Genomic DNA, 25782 nt, shown 5'->3' with positions numbered 1-25782 from the left:
TTATTTTAAAGCTATATTTAAAATTTAACATCCATTTAATGAAGATAATATGTTATTAAATTTATTCAAAATGTTATTTAGCAATATTATTTGAATTTTACACACAACTGTGTTTAAAAACTAATATAATACACATAAGATATTTGAAAAAATAAAAAACTTAATGTATTCGTAACAAAATTCAAATTTTTGCTGTAAATATATTTTTCTCCATATGTGGAGAGTCGAGTACATGGAGAAGAGTCAACTCCATCAGAATGAGAAGAAAAAAAAAAGTCGACCATAGCTAACAGTAAATATTGGAATTAAAAAATGAGTCGACCCTTGTATATCTAAGTGAGAAGCAATGGAAAATATAAAGTATTTAATAGTGAAATATTGTTTGCCCCTAATATTGACTATTGGTGATGAAAAATATGTTTTGATGAAGAATTTTTATAATTAAATTTATCTAAATAATAATATTCAGTTGTAAAATTCAAAATTTGCTACCAAATATCTTTTTCCGTGTATGGTGGGAGAGTCAATTATATGGGAAGGATTCGACCCCATCTCAGCGAGAAGCAATAATAGACATAAATATTTATTACTAGAATATGTTTTGCCCCTAATATTGACTATTGGTAGCAAAAATTAAAATTTTCAATGAATATATATAATTATATTATTCAAATAATAATATTTACCAATAAAGGTTAAGTTTTGCTACCAAATATCTTTCTTTTTCCCATATGAGGGAGTCAACCCCATATGAGTGAGAAGCAATAAAAAAATATAAAGTATTTATGGACAAAATATTTTTTGGCCCGAAGATATATGTTTTTTTAGTACTGGTAGAAAATATTTATTGACGAAAACCATTTTCTATAAAAAAAATGTTTCTTTCCCACATATCTACTGAACATTTTTTGTTGGTGATATTAATTTTTCCAAAAAACTATTTTCTGTGAAATTTTTCATTGGAAATAGTTTTTTTTGTACATCAAATTTTTTCACCAAATGTTAAAATAATAATTTCATAGTTAAAATTTTAGTTGAGGCAACAATATTCTTGTAGAGAGAAAAACCATTGAAGCATCCATTAAACAAATCGTTTGAATATCCATGCAAAATAAGCCAAACACCCGAAAGAAGAAGAAAAGATGTCTAACAAAGAGTCAAACTAGTTTACAAACATCCGAATAGCCTATTCCATAAAAGTTGCAAAACTAGAATGAAGGTCTTGATCTATGCAAGATGGAAGTCTAAAATATGTAAGTGACCTATCTATATGATTAGCAACTCATTATATAAAAAAATGAAGTATTTTATTAAGAATTTTTAATTTAGATTTTTTGATATTTGGAAAGGATAAAATATCCAGTTTTTAGCTCAATGGTTCTATTTTTGAATGCAGAGAACTCATCTATTTGAGTTGATTTCTCCCCAAATTTTCTCTCTCTAGACGGTAAATGCTGTAACTCCTAAGAGCTTTCATACTTTGAAACCATATTTTGGGATAGGATTTGGGTACTTGAAAAGTCCAATAGAATACACTTGGTTAAGTAAATTTGAACTGAAAGTTCTTATACTTAAAAATCAACAAAATTGTTCAAAACATTATTTATGGATTATATTGTGATAACATCATTTGATTGAGCTGTTTTTAAGTGTCCCTATATTTCAAAATCAATCTAATTATACTAAGAGCTTTGAACTTTGGAATCTAGTCATTCAAGGACCTAACATCTTCCTTATTGAGAGGTTTTTATATTTGGGTTGAATTCTAAGCAAGTAACCCTTGCCGAGATAAGACTATCCTCAACTCAATTTGAACGAGAGAGGCCTATGCGACCGAAGAGGAAAATGCTAGGAAGACTTAGTTGTTGTTTCTATGAGCCATGATTCCTTGTGAAGGTAAATAATGCTGAAAAACCCTTGGTAGATCTAGGCCTAGGTGTTTACTAAGTTGCTGTCATAAAATCCCTTCGTGGGTCTAGAAAAAATTGCCTAGTAAACTATTAGAAAATTCCTTTGCGAGTTTAGAAAAGAATGCCTAGTAAGCTACTAGAAAATCCCTTTGTGAGTTTAGGTTATTCTTAGGTTGGTTGTTGTGGTCAATTGAATGATCGTAAGTTCCTTTAAGGGTAACATTATAATTGGCCTTATAGGCAACTTATTATAAGTAACTTTAGGTAACCCCATTTTATGCACTATGTGGGTAAACCCTACTATGTAATACTATTAATGCTTATATTTATACTATAAAATGTTATATCACATAATATTTCATAATATACACCTTATTTTCATCAAAGAAAGAGAAACCCATTTTTGAGAAAGTTGGTCACATTTTCTCATTTGATATAGAAGAAGAAAATGTGAATTATTTGGTTAAAAACCTTATATATGTTTGAAAAGAGTGAAAAGAAGAAGTGATAGACCATGTATTGAAGGATGAGTTTCAAATAAGTCCTTCATGTCATAGAAAAATGTTGTCTTGTAGATGTCACATTTCTAATTCATTAAATTAACAATTACATTGCTTCTCCACCCCCCTGCCCCCCTTTTTCTCTCCTCCAACTTTTATTTTATGTAAAATATAGAAAAATAAAAATATTTTAATATTTAATGTTTTTATTAAAATTATATTAACAACCGAGAGTGGTGATCCAATACGAAAACCATTTGATGCGAAACATTATCTCAGTTATCTGATCATGATCAACGACTATCTTAGCCGTTTTCCATGGTTTACACGTTTTTGGTATCGGATTAGCCTGCCATGTTTACAACCTATAGGTAAATGTCCCCCTTTAGATTCTAACTATACGATCACATTTGAAAATACATCATTTTGGGAGGTTATTTTTCAGATCCACATCAAATTACCTCTAATTTCACGTCGTCAATACTACCTGCTAATCCACCAATCTCAGCCCCTGTTTCCCTCTCTCTACCGCGTCTTGTTGTTAAATTTCCGTGCTCGGAAACCGAACCGGCCAGATTCTCCGAAACGCAGGTTTCAGGTATTTCGAAGAGGCGCAGTTTCGATGTCGATCTTCTGAAAACTGATAGATTCTTCATTTTTTTAGAAAGAACCTTGAAATTGCCTAATGCCTTCTCGCTGGCTCTGAAGGCCAAATCTAGGATTCTAGATTCCGCGTCTGCAAGGTTACGGTTTCGCATTCTTAGATACCGACAAGCTTGGCATTGTAACAGACGGACCATTTTTTTCAACTCGTGTTGAAACTGCAAAAAGCTTTCCTAGTCGAGCGTTTTGTCGCCCCTAGCAAAAGCCCTCCGGAAGAAACCCTTTTGCCCTTTTTAAATTCGATCAAGTTTTCACCTCTTATTGTTGAAATACATGTTTTGAGTCACAATCTCGGACTCGGTTCCTTACGATTTGAACTTTGGAATTTAGACCCGCCAAACTATTCCAAACAAGTCTTAGAGCTCAAAGAGACAATATGTCGTTTGAGGAAGAGGACTCTTTCGAGCACACTCTTTTGGTGGTTCGTGAAGTCTCCGTCTACAAAATTCCGCCTCGGACTACCAGTGGCGGATACAAATGTGGCGAGTGGCTGCAATCAGACAAGATCTGGTCAGGACGTCTCAGAGTAGTTTCTTGTAAGGATAGATGTGAGATTCGCCTGGAGGATCCCAATTCAGGCGAGCTATTTGCTGCTTGCTTCGTTTACCCCGGCCAAAGAGAGAATTCTGTGGAAACTGTTCTTGACTCATCTCGGTACTTTGTGCTGAAAATTGAGGACGGGATGGGCAAACATGCGTTTATAGGGTTAGGATTCACGGAGCGGAATGAAGCATTTGATTTTAACGTCGCTTTGTCAGATCATGAGAAGTATGTGAAGAGGGAACATGAAAGGGAGACTGGAGAAGTGAATGAAGATTGCCAAATCGATATTCATCCAGCAGTGAACCATAGATTAAAGGTATTATCTTTTAATCAATTGGAATAAAAACTCTTATCTCATTTATTTTATTTTATTTTTATTTCCACTGCAAAATGTGAACTTGTTACGCAAGCTTTTTTTTTTTTATGGGCGAGGAAAGGATGAATTTGTTTGATACTTCAGATTTTGCAGCTTTCGTCGGTGATGTTATTCCTGTAAGTAGGAACATTATTCTTCTGATGTTACACGGACTACTGAACTTGAAATTCTTCATATTTAGAGGATAATGGTACATCCTTTCATTTTAGGAACTTGGCTTCTGCATACGTTTTTACCATGGCTGATCCTGAAAATTTGCTTTCACTGAACGATCGAGTGGATCTTTCTTTTGTATGTGAGCGGCAAATGTGTTAGTAGGATCAACAAATACAAGTCTAGCAAAATTGGTCTTGCTTTGTCTATGTCTAGGACCATTTATCTCATTGGCTGGTTGATTTTGTTGCTCCAATTGGCGACACTGGTCTAGAGAGGCAATAGTTTAATAAAGGTTTGTGTTTCTGTGGCATCAAATCTGTATGCATTACATAGGACTTTGAGAGGCTGGCACGGTGTTTAGTTGGAGCTATCTAATAAAATATGACAAGAAAAAAAAATCTCCCTCTGTACTGGTGGACAGGGGTGGGAGAGCATGGGCACTACAGGTTAATGGGCTGATTTTTCTGTCTGCACTCCTCCATGTATGTGGAAAGACTTTTGCCATTTTGGCAAGAGATCTCTCCAGACTGCAAAACACAACTAGTCTTTCCAGGAGAGGTGCAAGATGGAACCCACAAATAGAACTTATAGATGTATCATGGGGTACTTGTGCATAGAGAAAGTCTCTTGTCTATACGGAATACATTCACTAAAGTGTTATTCACATTGCCGTGTATACGTATTTGTTAACAGAATTCATGTTGTCGCTTTTGAAGTATGACAGAGAGTAAGTTGAAAGATGTGCCACTTCTTTTACCTGAAGCTCATTTGGGAAGAAAAGGGTCCAAAAGAAAAAAAAGAGAAAGCATAAGGGGGTCTGTCTTATGATGTGTACAAGTTGAGAACAAGGGCAAGCGATGAAAATTCAGTCTTGGTTACCCATGCTTAGAAGAGGTCAAAGGTTCCAAAAGAGGTGCCTTGGTAATTGCTTCTCTTTTGCTGAAATTTGATCTAGTCAGCTTCATGCTGCTCACATCCTGGTTTATAACCATAACTTTAGAACTTTTTTTTTAATGCTGGTGTTGCTTTTATTATTATCCATTATCTGAAAGCAGAAGCTTTGGCTGCCAAAGTTGGTTGAAGTGGCAGGGTGAAAATATAGTTTGATGATGAGGTTGTGCCTGACAATTGGGGCCTCACCAGATTTCCTATATGGTCTTTCTTGTTTGCTGTTTCTTGTATTTATGCTTGTCTCTTCATCTTGTATTTCTGTGAAAGAAAATAAAAAAATAGGAGGATAATGAAGAGAGAAGAAAAGAACGAGAGACGAGAGACTGAAAGAGAGCGTCTAATCGGCTCTCATGACCCCTCTCTCTTCTTATTAACTTAAGTGGTTTGAGATTAATTACAGAATTACCCCTCTTCTTGAACGTAACTCCTTATAACTTCCTAACCACATCTCTAAACAACATAAGAACTGAACCATAGACTCATCTCAACATTCTAAACATGATGATATTCTCACCGAAGTACACAAACAATGTAAAATGATTAAACTACCCTTACAATACATTTAACACTCCCCCTTCAAGTTGGAGCATATATGTCTAAGAGCCCCAAGCTTGTAATAAAATGTCCCAAAGTCACTTCTACCTGAGGCTTTAATAAAGACATCACCAACCTGATCACTATAACGGACATAGGGGGTAACAAATTCTTTTCTCATTACCACATCTTGAATAAAGTGGCAGTTAACCTCTATATGTTTGGTTCTTTCATGAAACACTAGATTACTTGCAATGAAAATGGTTGCCTAGTTATCACAATACATGGTCATAGGTTATGTAGCATGTTAATTTTACTCCTAAAGAAAATATCTTACCTACATTAGCTCGCTTATAGTATAAGCCATAGCTCTATACTCAGCTTTTGCACTAGAACAAGCAACTACATTTTGCTTTTGGCTCTTTAAACTTACCAAGTTTTCTCCTATAAACATACAATAACCAAACATGGACTTCCAATGTCGCTAGGATCTAACATAGTTTGCATCTAATAAAGTTTATATTTTAAAATGATTATGAGGTTAAAAAAGCAACCCTTTTCCAGGTGACCCTTTAAAATATCTTAATATCCTTTGAGCAGCCTTCAAACAAATTTTGCGTAAATGTTCCATGAATTGACTTACTACACTTATGGAAAATGATGTACCAGGACGAGTAATTGTGGCATAAATCACCTTCCTAATTAAATATTTGACACATTTTTTTCTGTCTCTAAGCTCATCACCATGAAGATCATTACCAACTTTGGTAGGTGTCTCCACAGGAAGTCATACTCTTGTAGCATATCAATTACTATTTCCTTTGTGGTGAGACAAGCCCCACTTTGTTTCTGACAACTTCTATCCCAAAGACGTATCTTAAAGAACCTAGATCTTTGGTTGGGAATGTTTAGCAAGATGGTCCTTTACTGCCTCAATTCCTTTCTTATCAATCCCTGACAAGATGATATCATCAACATAGACAAGTGATACTACAATTTCAAATGAGCGCTTCATAACAAAAAGAGAGTGATCAATGGCTCCCTGAGAGCTCAAAAGACATTACTACCTAGCTGAACTTCTCAAATCATACCCTAGGACTCTGTTTGAGTCCATAAATTACCTTCCTCAATCTGCACATTGTCCAGTCTCCCCTTACCTCATCATCTAAATCTCCATTTAAGAAGGCATTTTTAATGTCCAATTGGTACAAGGGCCATCCTTGGTTAACTGCAACAAATACAAGAGTGCAAACAAAAAGTCCATTTGGCAATGGGTGAGAAGGTCTCAAAAACATCGATGCCATAGTTTGAGTATGCCTCTTTGCCACCAATCTAGCTTTATATTTGTCAATAGATCCTTATGCTCTATACTTCATACTGTAAACCCAACGACATCCCACAACTGTAGCATCCGAAGGTGGTCACATAAACTCCATGTACCTCCATTACGTTGTGCCTCTATCTCAACATCCCTAGTCTGCTTCCATTGAAGAGGCAAGAGAGTATTTTTTACTGAAGAAGGAATAGTATAGGAAGACAAAGACATAACAGATTGTTTGTACCGAGTGGACAACAAACCTTAGGACACATACCGAGACAACGGATTTCTAGTGGACATACGTACGCCTTTACAAAGAGCAATAGGAAGATCTAAACCGGTTACCTCAAGAGTTGTTGACGAAGAGGATTCTGCAACAAGTGAGAGAGAGGGAACCTTGACTAATGTTCGAACAGTTTTCTGCCGTTGATATACCTGTAAGGGTAGCGAGGAAAATCTTCCACATAAGTAAAAGCAACTATACATGTATCTGCAAGAGATGGAGTTGATTCCTTGTCAGAGAGAAAAGAAAGAAACATCTTCAAAAAATGTCTCAACGACAGATATAAACGTCTTTCTAGTGGATAGACAACATTATATCCCTTCAGTGTATAACAATAACCCCAAAAAATACACTTGATTGCACAAGTAGACAATTTTTTAGCAGATGTATCATAAGTAAAATCGACACATCCAAAAATATGAGACAAGTGGGAAACAATGTAGCAGATGGTTTAGTATTTGGAGGGGAACTTTGCCTCCAAGTGCTTAAGAAGGTATCTTTTGGTGGGGACATCAGTATGCCACCAATCACCCGAGTTTACTTAGAGGCATAGGGCCCCACCAAGACCCATCACATTGTGGTTGGGTGATTCCATATTTTTTTTAATTCATTTATCTGATTTTATTTTGTTTATATCTTCCTGATTTTACGAGATTTATCAGTTAGTGATTTATCTCTTTTATGAATTTTGAATTTTAGTTTCTCTTTTATTAATTGATTGTAATCGGATTAGTGATTATTGAAGATGAATTAAGATTTTCCTTCTGCTTCTTCTCTTCTCCTTCTTCGTCTTTTTCTTGTCTATTATTCTCTTTCTACTTCTCAACTCCCTTTTCCTTTTTGTTTCTATCACTTCCCATTCCAAACGCCACAATTGGAACCAAAAAATTAAAGGATATATCTCGTCCCGCATCAGTTTGGTATCAGATCCGATGATCCCTTTGGTGAGCCTTCACCTCCTCCGACATCCTCTTGGCGCCCATCCTTCTTGCTTTAACGAAACCAACCACTACTCAATTAAAACTAACCCCTTCCTCAACCCAAATTAACTTCTCAATTCTCAGCCTTTCCTCTTCGAGCTGACTTTCAAAGCTACGCAGCATCAACACGTCGACCTAACACCTCAGTCAATCGATCATCCAATCGCTGGTCCTCACCAATAGACCGACCTCTTTCTCTTTCTCTTTCTCCGCCGTCACTTGTGACTGCACCCAACCTCTCGCAAATACCACATCACCGCTGAAAACCCTGATTTTAGCCATCGACACTCATCTTTGAGGTCTTTCTATCATTGTTGCCGTCTTGCAACACCGTCTTCCATCATTGGTCTGCTAGCGACACCGTCCACCGATGCTCCTCATTGAACATGAGCTTGATCTTTCATTTCATCGTCAATAGTTGTGTAACGTACCTCGCCACCGCTAAAAACACCGTTGCCGTTGTCAGCCGGAACCATCGCCCCCATCGACAACCAACATCGTCTCGTCACCAGCACCGAACCAAAGTCTGGCACCCCCCCTTATGGCCTTTAATTCCAATCGTGAGTGATTTGCATGTGTAAGTCTTCATAATTTTTAAAAGAAAGGGAGAATCATCATCAACTTGTTTGCTCTAGCTCATTGTTTATATTGCATACGTCACTTCTGTCCACCCCAACCAGCCTACCAGGTTACGTCGTTCTACCCCTCTTCGGTATTACACGGTTTATCTTAAATTGCATTAATATTTATTTTTGTGCTGGTAGTTAGTTGTACCAACATTAATTAGACCTCAAAATCCGTGCTAAAAAAGAAGAATAATGACATTTAGTTTTTGTGTGCCTACATTACCTATGTGCTTTCAATTCTTATTGTTAATTTTGAAGCTTGGCCAATTAGTGTGATCTATGTAACTGTTTTAGTTTCATTTTTTCCTTTACCTTATTAGTCTATACACTCTTGTCTTGCATCTTTGTTGATTTGAGAACAACTTGGCACCATTAATGATAGACTCATTGTCCTAGAAATTCAATCAACCAAAAGGAAAAGCCCTATAGAAGCTAGGTCTCCTAGAGGTTATGGTACTAAAGAGGAGGACTTCCCACGTGCTCATCCTCATATATTCCTTTCTTTTAGGAATTATGCATCCTACCCCCAGTGCTATGAGGTGCCCGAAGACAAAATTTTGAAACATATAAAGGTCGAGGCCCTTGTATTTGATGGTCGTTTGGATCCATGGGTATTTTCCACATGGGTTCGTGAGATGGACCGATTTTTCGAGTTGTATGAACTATCTGAGGATAGGAAGGTTAGGTTTACCAAAATGACTTTAACTGGCACTGCTCAACTTTTCTGGGAAACTGTTGAGAAGGATATCGCTAGAAGGTGTGAACCTCCTATTACACATTGGGAGAAAATGAAGCTCAAATTATAGACTAAATACCTTTCCCCTTCCTATCGAAGCACTCTCTTAGATTAGTGGCACAATCTTAGGCAGGGAAATAAGTCCTTCGGCGAATACATCACTCGGTTTGATAAGTTTCGGATGCATTGTTTTGTCATTGAAGATGAGGTGATTACCTTGAGTTGATTTAGAAAAGGCTTCAATGATGACCTTAGGCGTGAAATGCTACTTTGAGGTGTCACAACAATGGAGGATGCTTATGCACTTGCACATAATTACGAGCTAGCCTCCAAGTTCTCACTTACATGTGGGATTGACACTCGTCCAATGCTTTTTAGGTCATCCACCATCAGGGGCACCCCCTTTGAGAGTGAATCGCACTTCGGAACCCCCTATTTCAGGAATAGGGAAAGATGTGTCCAAATTCAATTCTAGAATTCAGTGTCATAAATGCCAAGGATTTGGCTACATTACGTTCAATTGTAGTACTTGGGCCCTACTCATTGAGGATCAAGAGTCACCGTAAGACAATTAGGAGAATATAGAGTATGAGCTTGACCTGACCGATTTTGATCTATTAGAAGAAAAATGTGAGGACAACTCGAGCAGTCTAAGTTGCATCAGGTCTATTACCACTTCCATCCCCATAATGAATATTGTCCAATGTGCGTTGACTCAACCCAAAGAGTCTGATGACTAGTGTCAAACTATTATATTTCATACTTATATTAAGTGTGGCGACAAGGGTTGTAAAGTCATCATTGATAGCGGCAGTTGCATCAATGCTGTATCGTCTCGTACTGTTACCCACCTAGGCCTTGAGACCATTCCACACCCTAGACCGTATCGGGTTTCATAGGTCAATGACACTTCCATCTTAGTTGAAGGACGGTGTTTGATTCCCAGTCAATTCCTTGAATACAAGGAAGATATTTGGTGTAATGTGATTACCATGGATGTGGGTCATATTATTTTGGGTAGACTGTGGCTTTATGATTTGGATGCCACCATTTATAGGTGCTCTAAAATTTGTTCCTTTGTGTTTAAAGGAAAGACTATCCACCTCAAGCCACTACCACCTAAGCCCATAACACAAGGTAAGGGACAACTGAACACTCAAAAGAAAACTTTACACATCATTAGTCTCAAGGATCTGGAGCAAGAAATGCTGCATGAATCTACATTTTTTTATTGGTAGCCCGCGTGGCACCTGTACACCCCTTTGAAGATCCTTCACCAGAGGTAGAGTCCATTTTACAGGACTTCCCAGATGTTTTTCCCCAGGATCTTCCTAATGCACTGCCTCATATGCGTGATATCCAGCATGTCATCGATTTTGGTAATTCGGTCAGCATGCTATCCAGTATGCCACCACTCACCCGAGTATACACTCGGAGGCATAGGACCCCGCCAGGACTCACCACATTGTGGTTGGGTGATTCCATATTTTTGTAATTCATTTACCTGCTTTTTTTTTTGTTTTTATCTTCCTGATTTTATGAGATTTATCAGCTAGTGATTTATCCCTTTTTTGAATTTTGAATTTTAGTTTCTCTTTTATTAATTGATTTTAATCGGGTTAGTGATTATTAAAAATGAATTAAGATTTTTCCTCTGCGTCTTATCTTCCCGTTCTCCCTCTTCTTCTTGTCTATTCTTCTCTTTCTTCTCTTCTTCTTCTCAATTCCCCTTTTCCTTTCTGTTTGTATTACTTCCCATTCCAAACGCCACAATCGGAAGCAGAAAATTAAAGGACGTACCTTGTCCTGCACCATCTTGTTTATAAGAAAACAAACAGTAAGCACAATATTACCTCAATACAACTTGGGAGCATGCATATGAATTAGCATTGTGTGAGGTGATTATCTTACCAGAATCAACCATAAGTAATAAATAACAGCCAACTCAATTAAAAAATTAAAGTCACCATGGAGTGATGCCTACACAGGCTATGTGGGCCCCAGCTCAATTATTAGGGCTTTGATCAGAAACTCAAATTTCAACCAAAACACCTTCAACAAGAATAATTTCAGCCTTACCTCCAAAAATTGCAAGAAATTGGCTGATATCTGCCCCCCTGAAGATGACGCAAGCACTAGGCACAGGGTTAGTACCCTGCACACTACAGATGGGATATCCCAAGTCAAAACTCCCTTGGGGCACTAATTAGACATAGAACTTGCTCAATTGGCAGCACAGACCATTAATCCGAGGATTATTACACACTGTAGGAAACAAGAAAAATCAAACCTTGACTCTCAGTCAGTAGTAAATCCTGAAATCCCCTTCTTTGAAGAGTTGCTGCATTAAAATAGGAAGAAGAGTTTTATGGGCTCAACCTTGCTGCTCTGATATCATGAAAGAGAATATAAAATAGGCGAATAATGAAGAGTGAAGAAGGACAGAAGGAGAGGAGAGAGACTGGAAGAGCACGTCAAGTAGGCTCTCATTAGGTCAGTACACGACCCCTCTTTTTTCTTATTAACTTAAAGTGGTTTGAGGTATAATTACAGAATTACTCTCTTGTACATAACTCTTTTTAACTTCCTAACCACAGTTCTAAACAATGTAAAAACTGAACTATAGATTCGTCTCAACATTCTAAACATGAGCAGTACTCTCAGCGAAATACACAATGTAAAATGACTAACCTTCCCTTACACTACGTTTGACATTCTGACTCCTATTTTTTTCTTTTTAACTGGATGTTCTAATTTCTGTCAGTTACTATATTGTTGTTTTCAGACATTTAAAGTAGAAAAAGAGTGTCAATGATTGAGAGAAAGAAGTGTTTCAACCATTTGGTAACTTTATATGTAGAGAATTTTCTATTGATAAGAACAAGACCATGTTTAAGATAAGTACTGTAGAACAGGAATATCTGCTGTTTCCCATGCTTCAGAATGTCATTTTCATTATGTTATGAAGGGAATAAAAATTCAGAAGAGGAACTTCTCCTTTCTCTATGGAATTACAGTCTGTTCATTATCCTTGCAGAGGTCCACATCCATTTTGAGTGAAAGGAAATAAAATGCCAAAAGAAAGAGAAAACCTCTTCTTTCTCCTTTCCTCTTATCTCTCCCCCAGCATCACTTTTCTCTCTTCCCTTTTTCTTACTAAACTTTATTTTTCACATCTTTGGAGAATTTTTTTTTGTCAGAGATTGAGTGAATTACAGAAGGAGAGCTTCTTTCCTCCCCCTCTGCTCCTCTCTTTCTCTCTGTTTCTCTTCTCCTCCACCTCTCTGTACTCCTTTCTTCCTTCTCTTTTTGTCTTTTCTTTCTTTCTCTTTCTTCTATTCTCTCTAATGTCAGCAGTAATCCATGGAGAGCACCTTAACTTTAGGATTCTGTATTCTGGAAAGAAATATGCTGATAGAATTGCAGAATACATATCCCAGTACTGAAATTGCAAACTCAGTAAATCCCATTCTTTTCCTGATATACATCTTTTTTATGGATATTAGTACAATCAGTGTGGATACTATTACTAACTTTTTATACTTAATATTGGCAAAATTTAATGCTCTGTTCTCACATGTAAATAACTGTAGTCAGGGTGGTAGTTAATGTTATTAGAACTTGAATGTCACATTTGGGGAAGCAAATGTGAAGGAAGTTGAATCCTCAAGATGTTCATGAGGTTAAATTTTTTAAAAAATGGAAGACTTACTGATGGTTTATTTTTAGCCATATATTCTGCTCATTCATGCTGACTGAGAAACACCGCTCTTTAAGGTTTGTATATCTTCTCTTCAAAATAGGAACATATAGTGGTCATAACCATAAAAAAATTACTATACAAGCTGAAGAGGTATAGTTAAGTAGTAAACAAAGACCGATTTAGTCTACAGCTTATAATGAAATTTTCAATACTTTACCTTTTGATTGTTTTTATATTACAATGAACACTTAGAGCAGAGGAGCAGATTATATGTTCGAAAACTTCCCAAAGATGTGGCAAAAACATTTCTTACATCAATATCCTTTCGAAAACTGCTTGTTTTAAGTCTTGAGAGGTGTCCAAATTTGCAGATGTATCTTATTACAAGATATAAAAAAAAAAGGGTTCCATGCAGAAGGAAATGGGGTATGTGGTACCTCACTTCCTAGGCACCCCCTGTATGGCTAGAACTTCTTTGTAAATTACTGTGCAGTAGATCTCTATTTATTGTTGTCAAAAGAAAAAAATCTCTATATTACCTTAGTTTCATAGACAGGTGCTGTGACTCCTTCACAATATCTTTGCACTTGACTCCAAGAGACTCTCTTACATTGCATACATAAATGCTGGTACTTTTTCTTCTTTCCTAAGATTTAATTGCTAACTTTTTGTTTTTAGGACGGGGAGACTATCCGGATAAATGTCAAGCCCAAACCATCTAGCAGAGCTGGTATGCTCTCAGCTGCAGGCTTGTCAGGAAGTGGTTCTAACTCTGGAAAGCTAAATGTTTCTCTTGCACCGCCACCAAGTGGGGCTGGAAAAATCAGGTCAGCTCTTCCTCCCCCACCCAATGACCCTGTGGCTGCTCGAATGACTTCTCCGCATGCAGTTGAACTCGAGCCTGTGAATGAGGACAAAAGGCATACAGCTGATTCTTTATCAGATCTTTCAGTTCTTGAGGTCTCTCTCTCTCTCTCTCTCTCATGCTTTTCATCCAAATCTACTCTCTTGAAATGATGGTAAAATGCACTTTTATAGCTATTTTCTAAGTTAGAAAGCCCTCGTAGTGTCTTATTGGCCTCCCCGATGAACCAACTCGACCTTTGGCTGAATCAAGTGAGCATCAATACAAGCCGTTGGTAGGCCGAGTGCAGACTGGACTTTAACTGTAGTATTCAGTAGTGGTAGTGGGCTATTTACATGGTGTCGAAATTTATGGTCTTATGACCTTAACACTGTCGGTTGGGTATTTCTTGAATAGTTTCTTCTCCATTCACATACAGTAACAAATTCTAATTCTTGTGTCTCTTGTCCGCCATGGGGCATTGTGATTCATTGGTAGCTGAACATGTTCAAGTGGGTTCAGGTAGTGTCTCTTATGGTCTGTTTGGAACCCCTAGAAAAGAAAAAAAAAGGAGAAAGAAAGTGATTTTCTGCTGTTTGGCAGCAGAGAATCATGGAGAAAAAAGAAAACAAGATGGAAAGTCATTTTCTCTTTTAGTGAAAAAAATTTCTCTAACAAAATGATGGAATTTTGGGAGAAAAAAAAGAAATGGAAACTTGATAGAAAATCTTAATCATAAAAAAATTAAAATATTTCTAATTTTTTTTTCACTTGTATCCAAACAAGATAAACTATATTCATTTTCTCTCTCATTTTCCATGGGTATCCAAACAAGAGAAGAAAAACCTTTTTTTTTTTTTTTCTCTCTACTTTCGGTGTTCTAAACAGTCTTTTAAGTACATATGCGCAATCCGTGATTATCCCTTGTATTAAAGGTTTTGGTCGAGTACTGTTGTAAAATTACTGATAGACGATGATAGACCCATGAGAAATCTGCTACTTTTCTGACATTTGGGTGCTGGTTATTTTGCAGAGAAGTCTTCCTTCCACCGGGTCAGATTCAGCAAAGAGTACAGCGTCGGGATGGGCAGCGTTTTAAATCTATGACAGCATCTGCGTAATTCGAAGATAACCTTCCTTGTATTCTTCATAACGTTTTTGTTTTTCTTTCCTTTGTTTATTTCTTTCGGCTTGAGAGGCATGAGATAGGCGTTGTATTGTTCTTGTCGGAAAATAATCAATGAATGTTGCATAGCTCAATTTCTGGTCACACACTTTCAGATTTCCTGTCGTCTACTCCAATTTCTAAACTCCAACTAGCTTGATTATTTCTGGTCACACACTTTCAGATTTCCTGTCGTCTACTCCAATTTCTAAACTCCAACTAGCTTGATTCTGATATAAAGTGACAGTGTCAACAGAAATGCCAAACAAACTCAGACTCCTGTTTTATTCTGGAATTGAACTATTTTGAGGGTTGTCACAGCTCTTCTCCCTTCGCACAATTTCTGGTGCACCCACATAAGCTGTTACAACAAGCGTTTCCAATACCAAAGCTGTAAATAGTTCCATTACACACTCAAGATTAGAAAAGAACTGTTTTTTCTTTTAAATTTGTTGGCCCAGAATTCTGAGGCAGTACAGGTCTTGAGAGGTTAAATTCAAAAATTCTCTTTCAAATAGGGCACTCTATTAGACAACAAAAAGAATCAAAAGAATTTCTACAATGAGCCGAAGCAGTTTTACCAAATCTATACACCAAAAATGGCAGATAAGATGGATCCTCACAGTAAGCGGTTTCCCCTTCCAATACCTATATGCTACCTGCAGTTATTCAAAGTAAGGGAGGAGCCTCGTTTAAACATGCACAATTACTACCTTCTTCGAAAGAACTTGGTTGCAGCAGCTTAAATGTCTGGATCCAAACTGCACAAAATTGAATTGCCACACTGAGAGATTGCTAATGTTTATACTCTGCCTTGAGAACCCATATGGAACACCCGTTTTGGTCTTTCTGCAGTATGGCTATTTCACGGAGAAGGTTCTTAAAGAGACCCAGATCTTTGGAGGGTACTTTGTTTTTAAAGTGTTGTACTATAAAAGAAGATTTGGTAGTTCCACCTTGTAACTGTATGAATGTACAGAGCTGGCGAATCAATACCTCGGGCTGCACAAACTTAACTGGAGCCTTAGAACCCCTGCTGCCCCCTCGATTTCGTGCACTGGAATGAGAGCCAGAGGAAGAACCACCTTGACAATCATGGCCATCAGCTTCGGCTCTCTCTCTTGTCTCCCTAATTCTAGATAGTAAGTCTGCTGAAGATAAAGCCTTCCCAGAAGAGATGCCAGCTGCAAAGTCAATGGGTTTGCAAGGTCCACCATTTCCAGATGACTCCTCCAAAGGCTTTGAAGAATTGAAGTGTGTATTTACTGTTGAGCCAAATTTTCTACGAACAGCCGGCGGAGCACCAGCAGCACCAGCTCTTCCGGTCCATGTTGGAATTGAAACACCATCTCGGCTCCGGAGCTTCCGTGATTCACGCAATGCTTCAGCAGCCCTTTGTGCAACTTGGGAAGCTTGCTCATCAAGCCTCATCTTTTCTCCATCATTGGCATTCATTATCATGTCATGGTTCATTGCACTCTGATAAAGAGAAAAAACAATTATTTACATACATTAAAGGAATAGAGTTTCTAAACTGGTTTTCAATGCATTGACACATGACAAATTGACAGATAAGAAACAAGATTTGTTGAACCAGTCACTGGTAAGCTGAAATCTGAGTCTGGAGCAACCCATGTATGCAGCTCAATCATGAACATTAGCCATAATCTGGTTTCAGCAAATCCCAACTCAAAGTGCTACGACCAGCGGTCTATAAACAACCAAGTGGATGGGGAGGGACCCAATAGACTAGTGAGGCAATCCTCAACAGTGATTGATGTTTAGTTTCCTGATAATTTATTTATAATGAACTAACCAGAAGGTTAAGACATCGTCCTCCAAAGGCTTTATAACCACATTCATGGGGATTATTAAGAGACTAGGTCATCATAATTGAGCCATCTGTGCAGTGGACATGAACAAACCAAAATAAAGAGACATGCCAGAGGGAAATCTTACATGGAGTCCATGCGCATCAAAGAGATTTTTTAGCAGATTTGTTTCTTCATCTACTTCATCTACTTCACCACTCTGATCAACCTCTCCTTGCAGTTCAATAGTGGATGCTCCATCAAGACAACCTTTTTTATCTCCAAGGGGAGAAATATCAGTCGAGGCCAGAGTCGAGGATTCAAATTTCTCTTGCTTATGATCATCTACACCAGCGTTCACCTCTTCATACAATTGACTAAAAATATTTGATGTTTCTGTGGCACCACCATCTTGATCATCTTGCAAAGTGAAAAGATCCTTCATATCTCTGGCTTTAAAGAACCTTCTTTGTTGTGGGTTCTTCAGTATCTTATTCGTCAAGAAATGCTTGTAGATTTGCCTGTGGTAGACCTTCTCCTCTATGGTCCCTCTTGTAATCAATCTATAGACTGTTACATCCCGTTTCTGCCCGATTCGCCAAGCACGTTCTCTAGCCTGGTTTAGAGAATCGTCTCCCCATCAGTCTCCAAACACAGCCAAATCAACTTTTACATAGAATCAAATTATGAATGAAGATACTTGCACAACAGTTTTAAAAAAAAAGATGTGACAAAGAGAGAACAAATAAACCACTCAAGGGAATTACCTGCATATCTGTTGAAGGATTCCAATCTGGATCAAATATTATCACTCTGTTGGCACCCGTCAAATTGGTTCCCAACCCTCCTACTTTAGTTGTTAAAATAAAAATAAAAACATCTGTAGTGTCATTGAATTCATCTATCAGGGCCATCCTGTGTTTGACAGGAGTAAGCCCATCCATCCGCCGGTACACATGTCCAGCTCCAATCAAGAATGTTTCAAGAATATCTAGCATTTGTTGTGTCTGAGCGAAAAGAAGAACCCGGTGGCCTTGGTCCTTCCACAACTTTAGTACTTGTGCAACAACTTTCATCTTCCCACTTCTCTCCGGATTTCCATAATCAGGGTGACTTGCAGAATGTTCTCTTTCCAGCAGATCAGGATGGTTACAAATCTTTCTCATTATATCAATCCCATAAAGAGAATTTCTATTTCCATCAAATATTTGCTCCACTTCAGAGCTAGCTAAAAAAGCTCGATATGCTGCTCTCTGCTCAGAAGTCAAACTGCAAAATAGGACATGTTCAGTTTTCTTTGGAAGTTGTGCATTTACATCAGCCTTCATTCGTCGGAGAAGGTAAGGCATTATAAGATCACGCAAAACAACTGCACATCTGTAAGCAGTAGATACTTGTAATGGAGTGGCATTAGCATAACCACCAACAGTGATAGGAACAGCAAACTCAGTCTCAAACACGGGCAAAACACCTAATTTGCCCGGAAAAACAAAATCAAACAAAGACCACAACTCAGAGAGCTTGTTCTGAATGGGTGCACCAGTCATAATTATACGGTGTACAGTTTGGAGCTGTTTGCAGACCAGTGTAACTTCAGCATTAGGGTTTCGAATCCTGTGCCCCTCATCCAATACAGCATATCCCCATTCAACATCCAGCAGTTTCTCCCCATGTAAACGGATTTGCTCATAGGTTGTGATGAGCAACCCACATTCTGATTTAAATACACGATCAATCAAGTGATCCCACTTTTTAGTAGAACGAACTGGAGTGGGCCTTTCACTATCACTATCCCATGACTCGTCTGTTTCACTACAAGAATCATCGGATTTTCCTTTTTTCTTTCTACCAGAGGGAATTTGAACTGAATCATGCAGTATCTCTACATGAAAACTAGGATACCATTTCTGGGCTTCCCTCTTCCACTGTCGCAGAAGGGTTACAGGACAGATGACGATACTGGGCTTGTACATGTCACTAAAATGCAGAGATGCAAGGAAAGACAAGACCTGAATCGTCTTCCCCAAACCCATCTCATCTCCTAAAATACCACCAGCTCTTTGGCAGTGTAATTCCCATAGCCACTGAACACCAACTTTTTGAAAATCAAAGAGATGAGAAAAGATGTTCTCTGGAATTTTTAGTCCTCCCTCAAGAGTTACATAAGTGTGCTGATTATCACAGGGATCATCGATCTCTTCTAGGTTTTCTTCCTCAAAATCAGATGTTTCCAAGTCTTTTTCTGCATATAAAACTTTCAAATGGTAAAGATGCAAAATTTGAACCATGCACAAGTTCAACAATCACAAAGTACTTTTAGGGAAAAGAAAATAAGCATACCATTTCCATTCAGCAGCTCCTCTTGTGAAGCAATTATTCTCCACCTTTTGCCAGGTAAAGGTCTCCTCTTTTTTTTAAGTTTTCCTTTTTTCACATCAGGTCCCTCAGCACCTTCGAGATCTGGAACTCTTAGAGGAACTTTTAGTCTGATAAAAGGACGTGTAGGTGCTTCCAGTTTTGGTAATGCCTCTACATCAAGGAGTTTGGTAGTCGGGCGAGATTTTGCAATCTCAGAGAATGATTGAGACACTTTAGGTATGGAGACAGCTGCAAGAGTCTCATTTGGGTCCTCGTCAACTGAAGAATTCTGGTTTGATGGGCCTGGTTGTTCAAGTCTACGCTCGAAACCTTTAAGCTTGTGAAAAGGAGTTAAGATGCCTTTACGGACCAATTCATCTCTTTCCTGATAGACAAACACTTTAAGCTTGAGGATCAATTAGTAGGTAGAATACCGATTTACTTACAAGCACCAAAAACTCATGCTAAAGAACAAGAACTAGAAATGCCTTCAATTGGCCTCTCAAAATTTCAAGCCAATGACAAGGCATATACAGAGTGTTTCCTTCCTTTTAGAAAACAAATTTGTTGGTATCCATTTCTGAAAGGTAACATTAGAGAGAAAAGTTGTATCGAACTCACTGTTTCAACAAATCCTGCTGATGCTGCATCAAGGACTGCATCAAAACCTAAATCATCATCAAATGCCACAACTTTCTGACGTTTTTTGGAATCCTTGCCTGAAGACTGAACTTCTTTCAACTTTCTCTTCAGCTTTGGCTCTTCCTTAACTAACTTGTCTAACAGAATATCCTCCTCAGGATCATTCTCCACAAGATCATCAAGTTCTCTTTGGAGCTGAGCTTTTGTTCTCTTTAGGCTTCTAAGACGATCAGTAGCTAGTGCATGTTGAAGGGCTAGTCCACTGTCAGAACTTTGAAGAGAATCCTTCTTATCATCCACTTGGTCTCCTTCCCCAACAATTTCAATATTCACAGTTCTTTTTGTATGTTGAACAGTTTCTGCAACAGCTTCTATTTCAACTTCTAAGGCTCTAAGCCTACTGGAGATTTTGGCTCGACTGGTAGAAGGTGGCTTATGGTCAAGTTCTTCCTCCTCACTGCATTCTCTAACTTCAATGCTACCTCCAGCATAATTCTTTGCCTGCAATGGTCAAGAAATAGCCATTGAAATTATATGAACTAGACACCCTAATGATGTCATATGCCCAAAAAATATCATATTAGCTTTTAGATCAATTTCCTGTTGCCTCATATATCCAATTTCTAAAGGAAGCATGTTATGACTCCAATGAAAGCTTACATTCTTTTTATTAAGTACAACAAAGTGCAACTCATCACAGGCATGGGTTCTGAAAAAAAATTAAAATGAAAATGTTTTTCAAAAGTTTGAATTAAACAGATAATTTTCGTTTATACAGTTCTAAGGTCTTGTAAAGTTTAATGTCTGACTCACAGCGTCCCAATGCTTCATGCATTAATCATATCCTTCTATGTTCCCATCATTATACAGACCACTTCCAAGTAGTCACGTTCAGCACTCAATACATATACATTCACTAATCCACAATAGAACCTTCGATTTCCAAAATCTAGATTGTGGTCTGACATATATTATATGCATTCCTGTTTACTTTCTGCCATTCAAATCTGAGAATGGAATAAAAAACATGGAAAAAAAGTATATCTTCTCCCAGAAAGGACGACCATTTCAGTTTATGCCAAAACCAAGAGACAGAAATAAAATAATTATAAGCATGCAAGACTAAACCCTTAAAAATCACGTCAGAGTGAGTATAGCTTGAGAGATACCTGTTTGATTACATCACGTTCAATATCTTCGGGATTAGCGGATTTGATGCCTAAACTGCTTAATAGAAGATTATCCTCCTCTTCTCCCTTCATTGTGTTGGGTATGTTTCTCACTTGCTATGTATAATGTCGCCAAACCGTGGCCCCCTGCCAAAAGAACATAATGGTTGAGAACCGAAGCAAATGAACAGAATATTATCTTAAAAAAACTAGCATATACCTTCGTTCACAACAAACTCCCAAAATTCGACACAAATTTGACCAAAACAAAAGAAAATGACATATTTTGATTCTTAATCTGCATCAATCCAAGTCAATACATTTTTTTACAAGAGTCGACGTCGTAACGGGACAACGGAGAATTCGAGAACAAAATACCCAAACAACAAACTAAAAAGAAAAAATCTTCCAGAAGCGCGCTGGAATCACGAACGAGTAACGAACGATAAGACAGCAAAGAGGAATCTGAAGTCACAGCAAATAATGTAGAGAACAAATTTTTTCTAATTAAAAAATAGGAGATCACCAGGTGAATTACGACCGCTAAAGGATCCTTAAAATTGAATTCTTCAATAAGGAACCCAGCTGGAGGTGGAAAACGACCGATTCTCGGATGAGACGACTCGCCGTCGCCGCTGCGCCGCTGGTTCGGGTTGTTTCCGAGTCCTCTCTCATACTTTCAGCAGAGGAATAAGAAGCAGTAAATCGTTTGTTTGCTCTTTGTTCTTTGGTCTACGGTCTACCATCGCCAGCTTTTATGAATAAAATGTTAATTATATCCACCTCCTAGAGAATTATAGAATTATACTTTACTCCCTTGAATGCCGATTATTGCACTCATCCTCCTCTAAACCTTACCCTTGTTATTACTTAAAATTATTTAAAAATAACAAAAAAATCAATTTGTTGGCCATATCACAAGATGACACATGTTAGGAAAATCTCTGCCCACGTATGAAGGTGGTTGGTGCCTCCGTTCACGGAAGTTTTAAAACTACGGAGAAATGCCCACAGGTCTGTGAGGCTTGTGGATGGACATAATGGGGACTGGAGTCGGCCAGTCGAAGGACGGGTACGCCAGCATCCAAGTATGTGCTCTACAATTCGCTTACGAAGGCCAATCCCCGTTCTTCACCAAGTTCAATCTCAACGTCTCTCCGGGATCCCGATGCCTTCTTGTTGGAGCCAATGGATCCGGTACATTCGATTTCATTGACTTCAATTGATTCGCTTTCGCTTATGTTCCACCGGGATTTATTCTTTAATCTGTTTCTAATTGTTTCTGAGCTATCATAAATTCGTCGCGCGCTGTGAGGGGATTACTCTCTTTCCTAACACTGAAATATGACCTCCGAATCTTCTTGGAGCCTAGATGTTTCCATTCGCTCACCTGATCATGACCTGATTGTTGTGTGGGTGATGAACTTTGTTGCTCTCAAGAACAATAAGTCGTATTGCTAACCTGTTCGTCAGTCACCTATCCGAAGTCCAGCATCTAACCCTAACTACTACGCAAATTATTAATTTGGAACAAAATAAAAATAAAATTGGAAAAAACCAGGTCTGCTTTTAAGTTGATTTATTCATAAATTTCCATCATTCTCAAACTTCTCAGTCCATTGGTTAATTGGAAGACGGGTGCATTGTGCTACTACAAAGTTCTTTACAAATGTAGAGTCAGATACTCGTTGTCCTGGATTTTTCATCGCTATTAGCTCAAAATGTTGTCTTATACCGTGAAGTTGGAACCGTGTTGCCTAATGTATCTAATATTATCATCTCTATTGCAGGGAAGACTACTTTGTTGAGGATTATGGCAGGAAAGCACATGGTGGGGGGTAAAGAAGTTGTCCGAGTGCTGAACAGTTCTGCTTTTCATGACACTTCTCTTGTTTGTAGTGGCGACCTTGCCTATCTAGGAGGTTCCTGGAGCAAAAGTGTTGGTTCCGCTGTGAGTCTTTGTCTCTCTTATTCTGTGCTTACCCTTCTCACTTTCTGCACATTGTTTTTGGACGTAACTTGCAATTAATCACAAAAGTGTCAACAAAGAGAGAAAAATAATTGACATACTGCTTCATAACACCGATTTTATATAATTGCAGGGCGAAATTCCACTCCAAGGAGATTTCTCTGCTGAACACATGATTTTTGGAGGTAAGTTGTGCTGTTCAATGTTTGAGCTACGCCATGGCTCTGTACTTTGTTGTCTCTTGGCTACATAAGGTCTGTAATTTCATTAAGAAATGCTTCAGTGCATTTAACAAATCACAAACAAAGAAATGTGTGGCATACTAAGTAATTATTATTGCAAGAGGCTGCGGATGATAGTTATCTCTCCGTTTGGGTGTGCCAGTGACTTAGTAGGGACAGGAAATTCTAGTTCATTTCCTATCAGAATGCAGCACTCTTGTTCATGAGAGTGACTTCTTTTGCTTCTGTTATCTTTTTTTTTCTTCTTCTTTTTACTTTTGTAGTTGAAGGGATAGATCCAGTTAGGAGAGAGAAGTTGATTGAGCTCCTTGATATTGATTTGCGGTGGCGGATGCATAAAGTTTCTGATGGGCAGCGACGCAGGGTCCAAATTTGCATGGGCCTTCTTCATCCTTTCCAGGTAATTTTGTCTCTTAGATAAGATTTATGCACTTAACATAGGTGGGATCTTCTAGGTCATTCTATTTGATCTGTGCTTGGTCTGGCTGTTGTACGTCTTGATTCTTAGTATGCAGGCTGTACGAAGTGGGAGAAAGAATAGCAGGCTATTTCTCAAGGCCATGGTTGTGAAGGCCAATTGTATTCTGTAGAAATGAGTTAGAACATTCTTCTTATCAAGGTTGGCTTTCATGGACAGATCTCCCTAGGGGGTCACTAATCCTTGGGGATGGTTTAATGTATACCTGATTGTACAAATATGTGTGGCAATTATGAACAAGAGTTGCTGTTTTTTACAACTTTATCCTCAAAATGTATTTCTAATTGTCTGAACCATTGAAATACAGGTGCTTCTGCTTGATGAGGTCACTGTTGATCTGGATGTTGTAGCAAGACTGGATTTACTTGATTTCTTTAAGGAAGAATGCCAGCAGGTAAATAAATTGATCATGTGCCTCCCCCGAAGTTTTATTTCTTCACATTAATTTATTTCAGACAGCTTCCCGTAGCTAATAAGAAGCTTAATTTTCTTCAGAGAGGAGCCACGATTGTTTATGCTACTCATATCTTTGATGGCTTGGAGACTTGGGCAACAGATGTTGCATACATCCAAGATGGTGAATTGAGGAAAGCTGAAAAACTATCAGAGCTCTGTGAATTGAAATGTGCTTCCAATCTGCTCTCTGTTGTTGAGTCATGGCTTCGATCAGAAACCAAGTCTACCTCCAAGAATGTTTTGAATCCCTCAAGCCAGCCCTCCCGTGCTTCCCCCTTTGACACTTCTCCTCTTAGGCCATCCAGACACATGGCCTACTATCGTTAGTCTCTTGCTTTTTCTCTTTATGGTGAATTGAGGAAACCTGAGAAACTATCACAGATCAGTGATTTGCAAAGTGCTTCCATCCTACTAACTGGTTATTGAATCATGTCTTAAATCCTAAACCAAGTCTTACCTCCCAGTAAGTTTTGAATCCTAAGGCATACTATAGTTGATTTTCCTCTTTCTATTTCTGTTTAGACAGATGATACAAATTCACCAGCTTGATGTAATGGGTACATCATGTCAGAGTTTTGTGTTGGATTTTTTTATGAACCAGGGGTCAAGCATGAGGCCTTGCTTCAGCTTGTGTTAATCATGACATCAATAAGCTTCATGGTCCATCCCCGTAGTTGGCTTGCGGGATCCTGTTGTTCCATTAAGTTCTATAAATTGTGCATTTGTAGTTACAATAATTGGCATTTGATATCATCTATGAGCCTTATTTGTAAGCTAAGTACACCAAGTTTTTATATTAATTGTCTGGTGTTCGCAAGAACTTATCATGTGGAATCAGATTTAGTACTAGTCCTAAGCCGATCATCTATGAGAATTCAGTTTAGAAGTTCGTGTAAAATAAGAGAAATAGATGGAATAAAGAGGAACGAGAAAAGAAAGAAGAGGATTTAGAAGTGGTATTGGCACTTTCTACTAGGTCAGAATTTGCATAGCTTATCTAATATAAAAAGTCATCATTTGGTGTAAAATATGTGAAACGGTTATCTCAGTCTTTCAATCATGATCGGACGGTTGAGATAGTCGTTGATCGGATGGTTGAGATAGCCGTTGATCGTGATCGGAGGCTGAGATAGTCGTTCATGATCGGATGGTTGAAATAGCCGTTGATCGTGATCGGAGGCTGAGATAGTCATTCATGATTAGACGGTTGAGATAGCTGTTGATCATAATCGGATCATTGACATAGTGTTTCACATGTTTTTCACCGGATTTTCTTTATTAAATAGGTCACTTAAGTGAAGAATGTAGACTTGGACTAAATTATTTGAATCTCCTACAATATAAAAGCAGAATTTAATATCCATTATAA

General features: G+C 38.0%; 3 protein-coding genes across 5 annotated transcripts; 2 read left to right on the top strand and 1 right to left on the bottom strand.

Annotated features, from left to right (window-relative positions):
* Positions 1-2919: 2919 nt before the first annotated feature.
* LOC137961977 (uncharacterized protein At1g03900-like) lies at positions 2920-15393 on the top strand. Its single transcript, XM_068808653.1, has 3 exons — positions 2920-3932; positions 13958-14239; positions 15157-15393. Exons 1-3 carry the CDS (start codon positions 3450-3452, stop codon positions 15220-15222), a joined length of 831 nt encoding a protein of 276 aa, XP_068664754.1. The 5' UTR covers positions 2920-3449; the 3' UTR covers positions 15223-15393.
* Positions 15394-15791: 398 nt separating this feature from the next.
* Positions 15792-21973, bottom strand: LOC137961976 (DNA excision repair protein CSB). 3 transcript variants are annotated; one of them, XM_068808649.1, is made up of 7 exons: positions 21795-21973; positions 21269-21415; positions 20079-20600; positions 19440-19842; positions 17867-19353; positions 17248-17715; positions 15792-16767 (listed from the first exon to the last, which is right to left on the bottom strand). In XM_068808649.1, exons 2-7 carry the CDS (start codon positions 21359-21361, stop codon positions 16084-16086), a joined length of 3657 nt encoding a protein of 1218 aa, XP_068664750.1. In that variant the 5' UTR covers positions 21362-21415; positions 21795-21973; the 3' UTR covers positions 15792-16083. The 3 variants fall into 3 exon arrangements, with proteins under 3 accessions (XP_068664750.1, XP_068664751.1, XP_068664752.1); XM_068808650.1 differs by having other exon boundaries at positions 17867-19341; positions 21269-21973; XM_068808651.1 differs by lacking the exons at positions 21269-21415; positions 21795-21973 and having other exon boundaries at positions 19440-19856; positions 20079-20150.
* A 328-nt stretch (positions 21974-22301) lies between these two features.
* LOC137962231 (ABC transporter I family member 19-like) lies at positions 22302-24973 on the top strand. Its single transcript, XM_068808978.1, has 6 exons — positions 22302-22465; positions 23059-23219; positions 23371-23422; positions 23743-23879; positions 24265-24351; positions 24453-24973. Exons 1-6 carry the CDS (start codon positions 22309-22311, stop codon positions 24738-24740), a joined length of 882 nt encoding a protein of 293 aa, XP_068665079.1. The 5' UTR covers positions 22302-22308; the 3' UTR covers positions 24741-24973.
* Positions 24974-25782: the final 809 nt, after the last annotated feature.

Source organism: Aristolochia californica, unplaced genomic scaffold (assembly GCF_029961685.1).
Source record: "Aristolochia californica isolate CCGP_79_NKW_82.1479 unplaced genomic scaffold, dmAriCali1.0.hap1 SCAF_4, whole genome shotgun sequence".
In the NCBI taxonomy this organism is placed as follows: domain Eukaryota; kingdom Viridiplantae; phylum Streptophyta; class Magnoliopsida; order Piperales; family Aristolochiaceae; genus Aristolochia; species Aristolochia californica.
The sequence above is the reverse complement of the archived record's forward strand: the minus strand, read 5'-3'. Positions and strand labels throughout refer to the sequence as shown.

Excerpts from the sequence above, each read along its gene's own strand:
- LOC137961977 (XM_068808653.1), top strand. The coding sequence starts at position 3,450 with ATGTCGTTTGAGGAAGAGGACTCTTTCGAGCACACTCTTTTGGTGGTT. Across the intron at positions 3,933-13,957 it reads CAGTGAACCATAGATTAAAG|GACGGGGAGACTATCCGGAT; the intron begins GTATTATCTTTT and ends TTTTGTTTTTAG. Across the intron at positions 14,240-15,156 it reads CAGATCTTTCAGTTCTTGAG|AGAAGTCTTCCTTCCACCGG; the intron begins GTCTCTCTCTCT and ends GTTATTTTGCAG.
- LOC137962231 (XM_068808978.1), top strand. The coding sequence starts at position 22,309 with ATGGGGACTGGAGTCGGCCAGTCGAAGGACGGGTACGCCAGCATCCAA. Across the intron at positions 23,880-24,264 it reads GCCTTCTTCATCCTTTCCAG|GTGCTTCTGCTTGATGAGGT; the intron begins GTAATTTTGTCT and ends ATTGAAATACAG. Across the intron at positions 24,352-24,452 it reads TTAAGGAAGAATGCCAGCAG|AGAGGAGCCACGATTGTTTA; the intron begins GTAAATAAATTG and ends AATTTTCTTCAG.
- LOC137961976 (XM_068808649.1), bottom strand. The coding sequence starts at position 21,361 with ATGAAGGGAGAAGAGGAGGATAATCTTCTATTAAGCAGTTTAGGCATC. Across the intron at positions 19,843-20,078 it reads CAGCAGGATTTGTTGAAACA|GAAAGAGATGAATTGGTCCG; the intron begins GTGAGTTCGATA and ends TTTGTCTATCAG. Across the intron at positions 16,768-17,247 it reads TTGATGCGCATGGACTCCAT|AGTGCAATGAACCATGACAT; the intron begins GTAAGATTTCCC and ends TCTCTTTATCAG.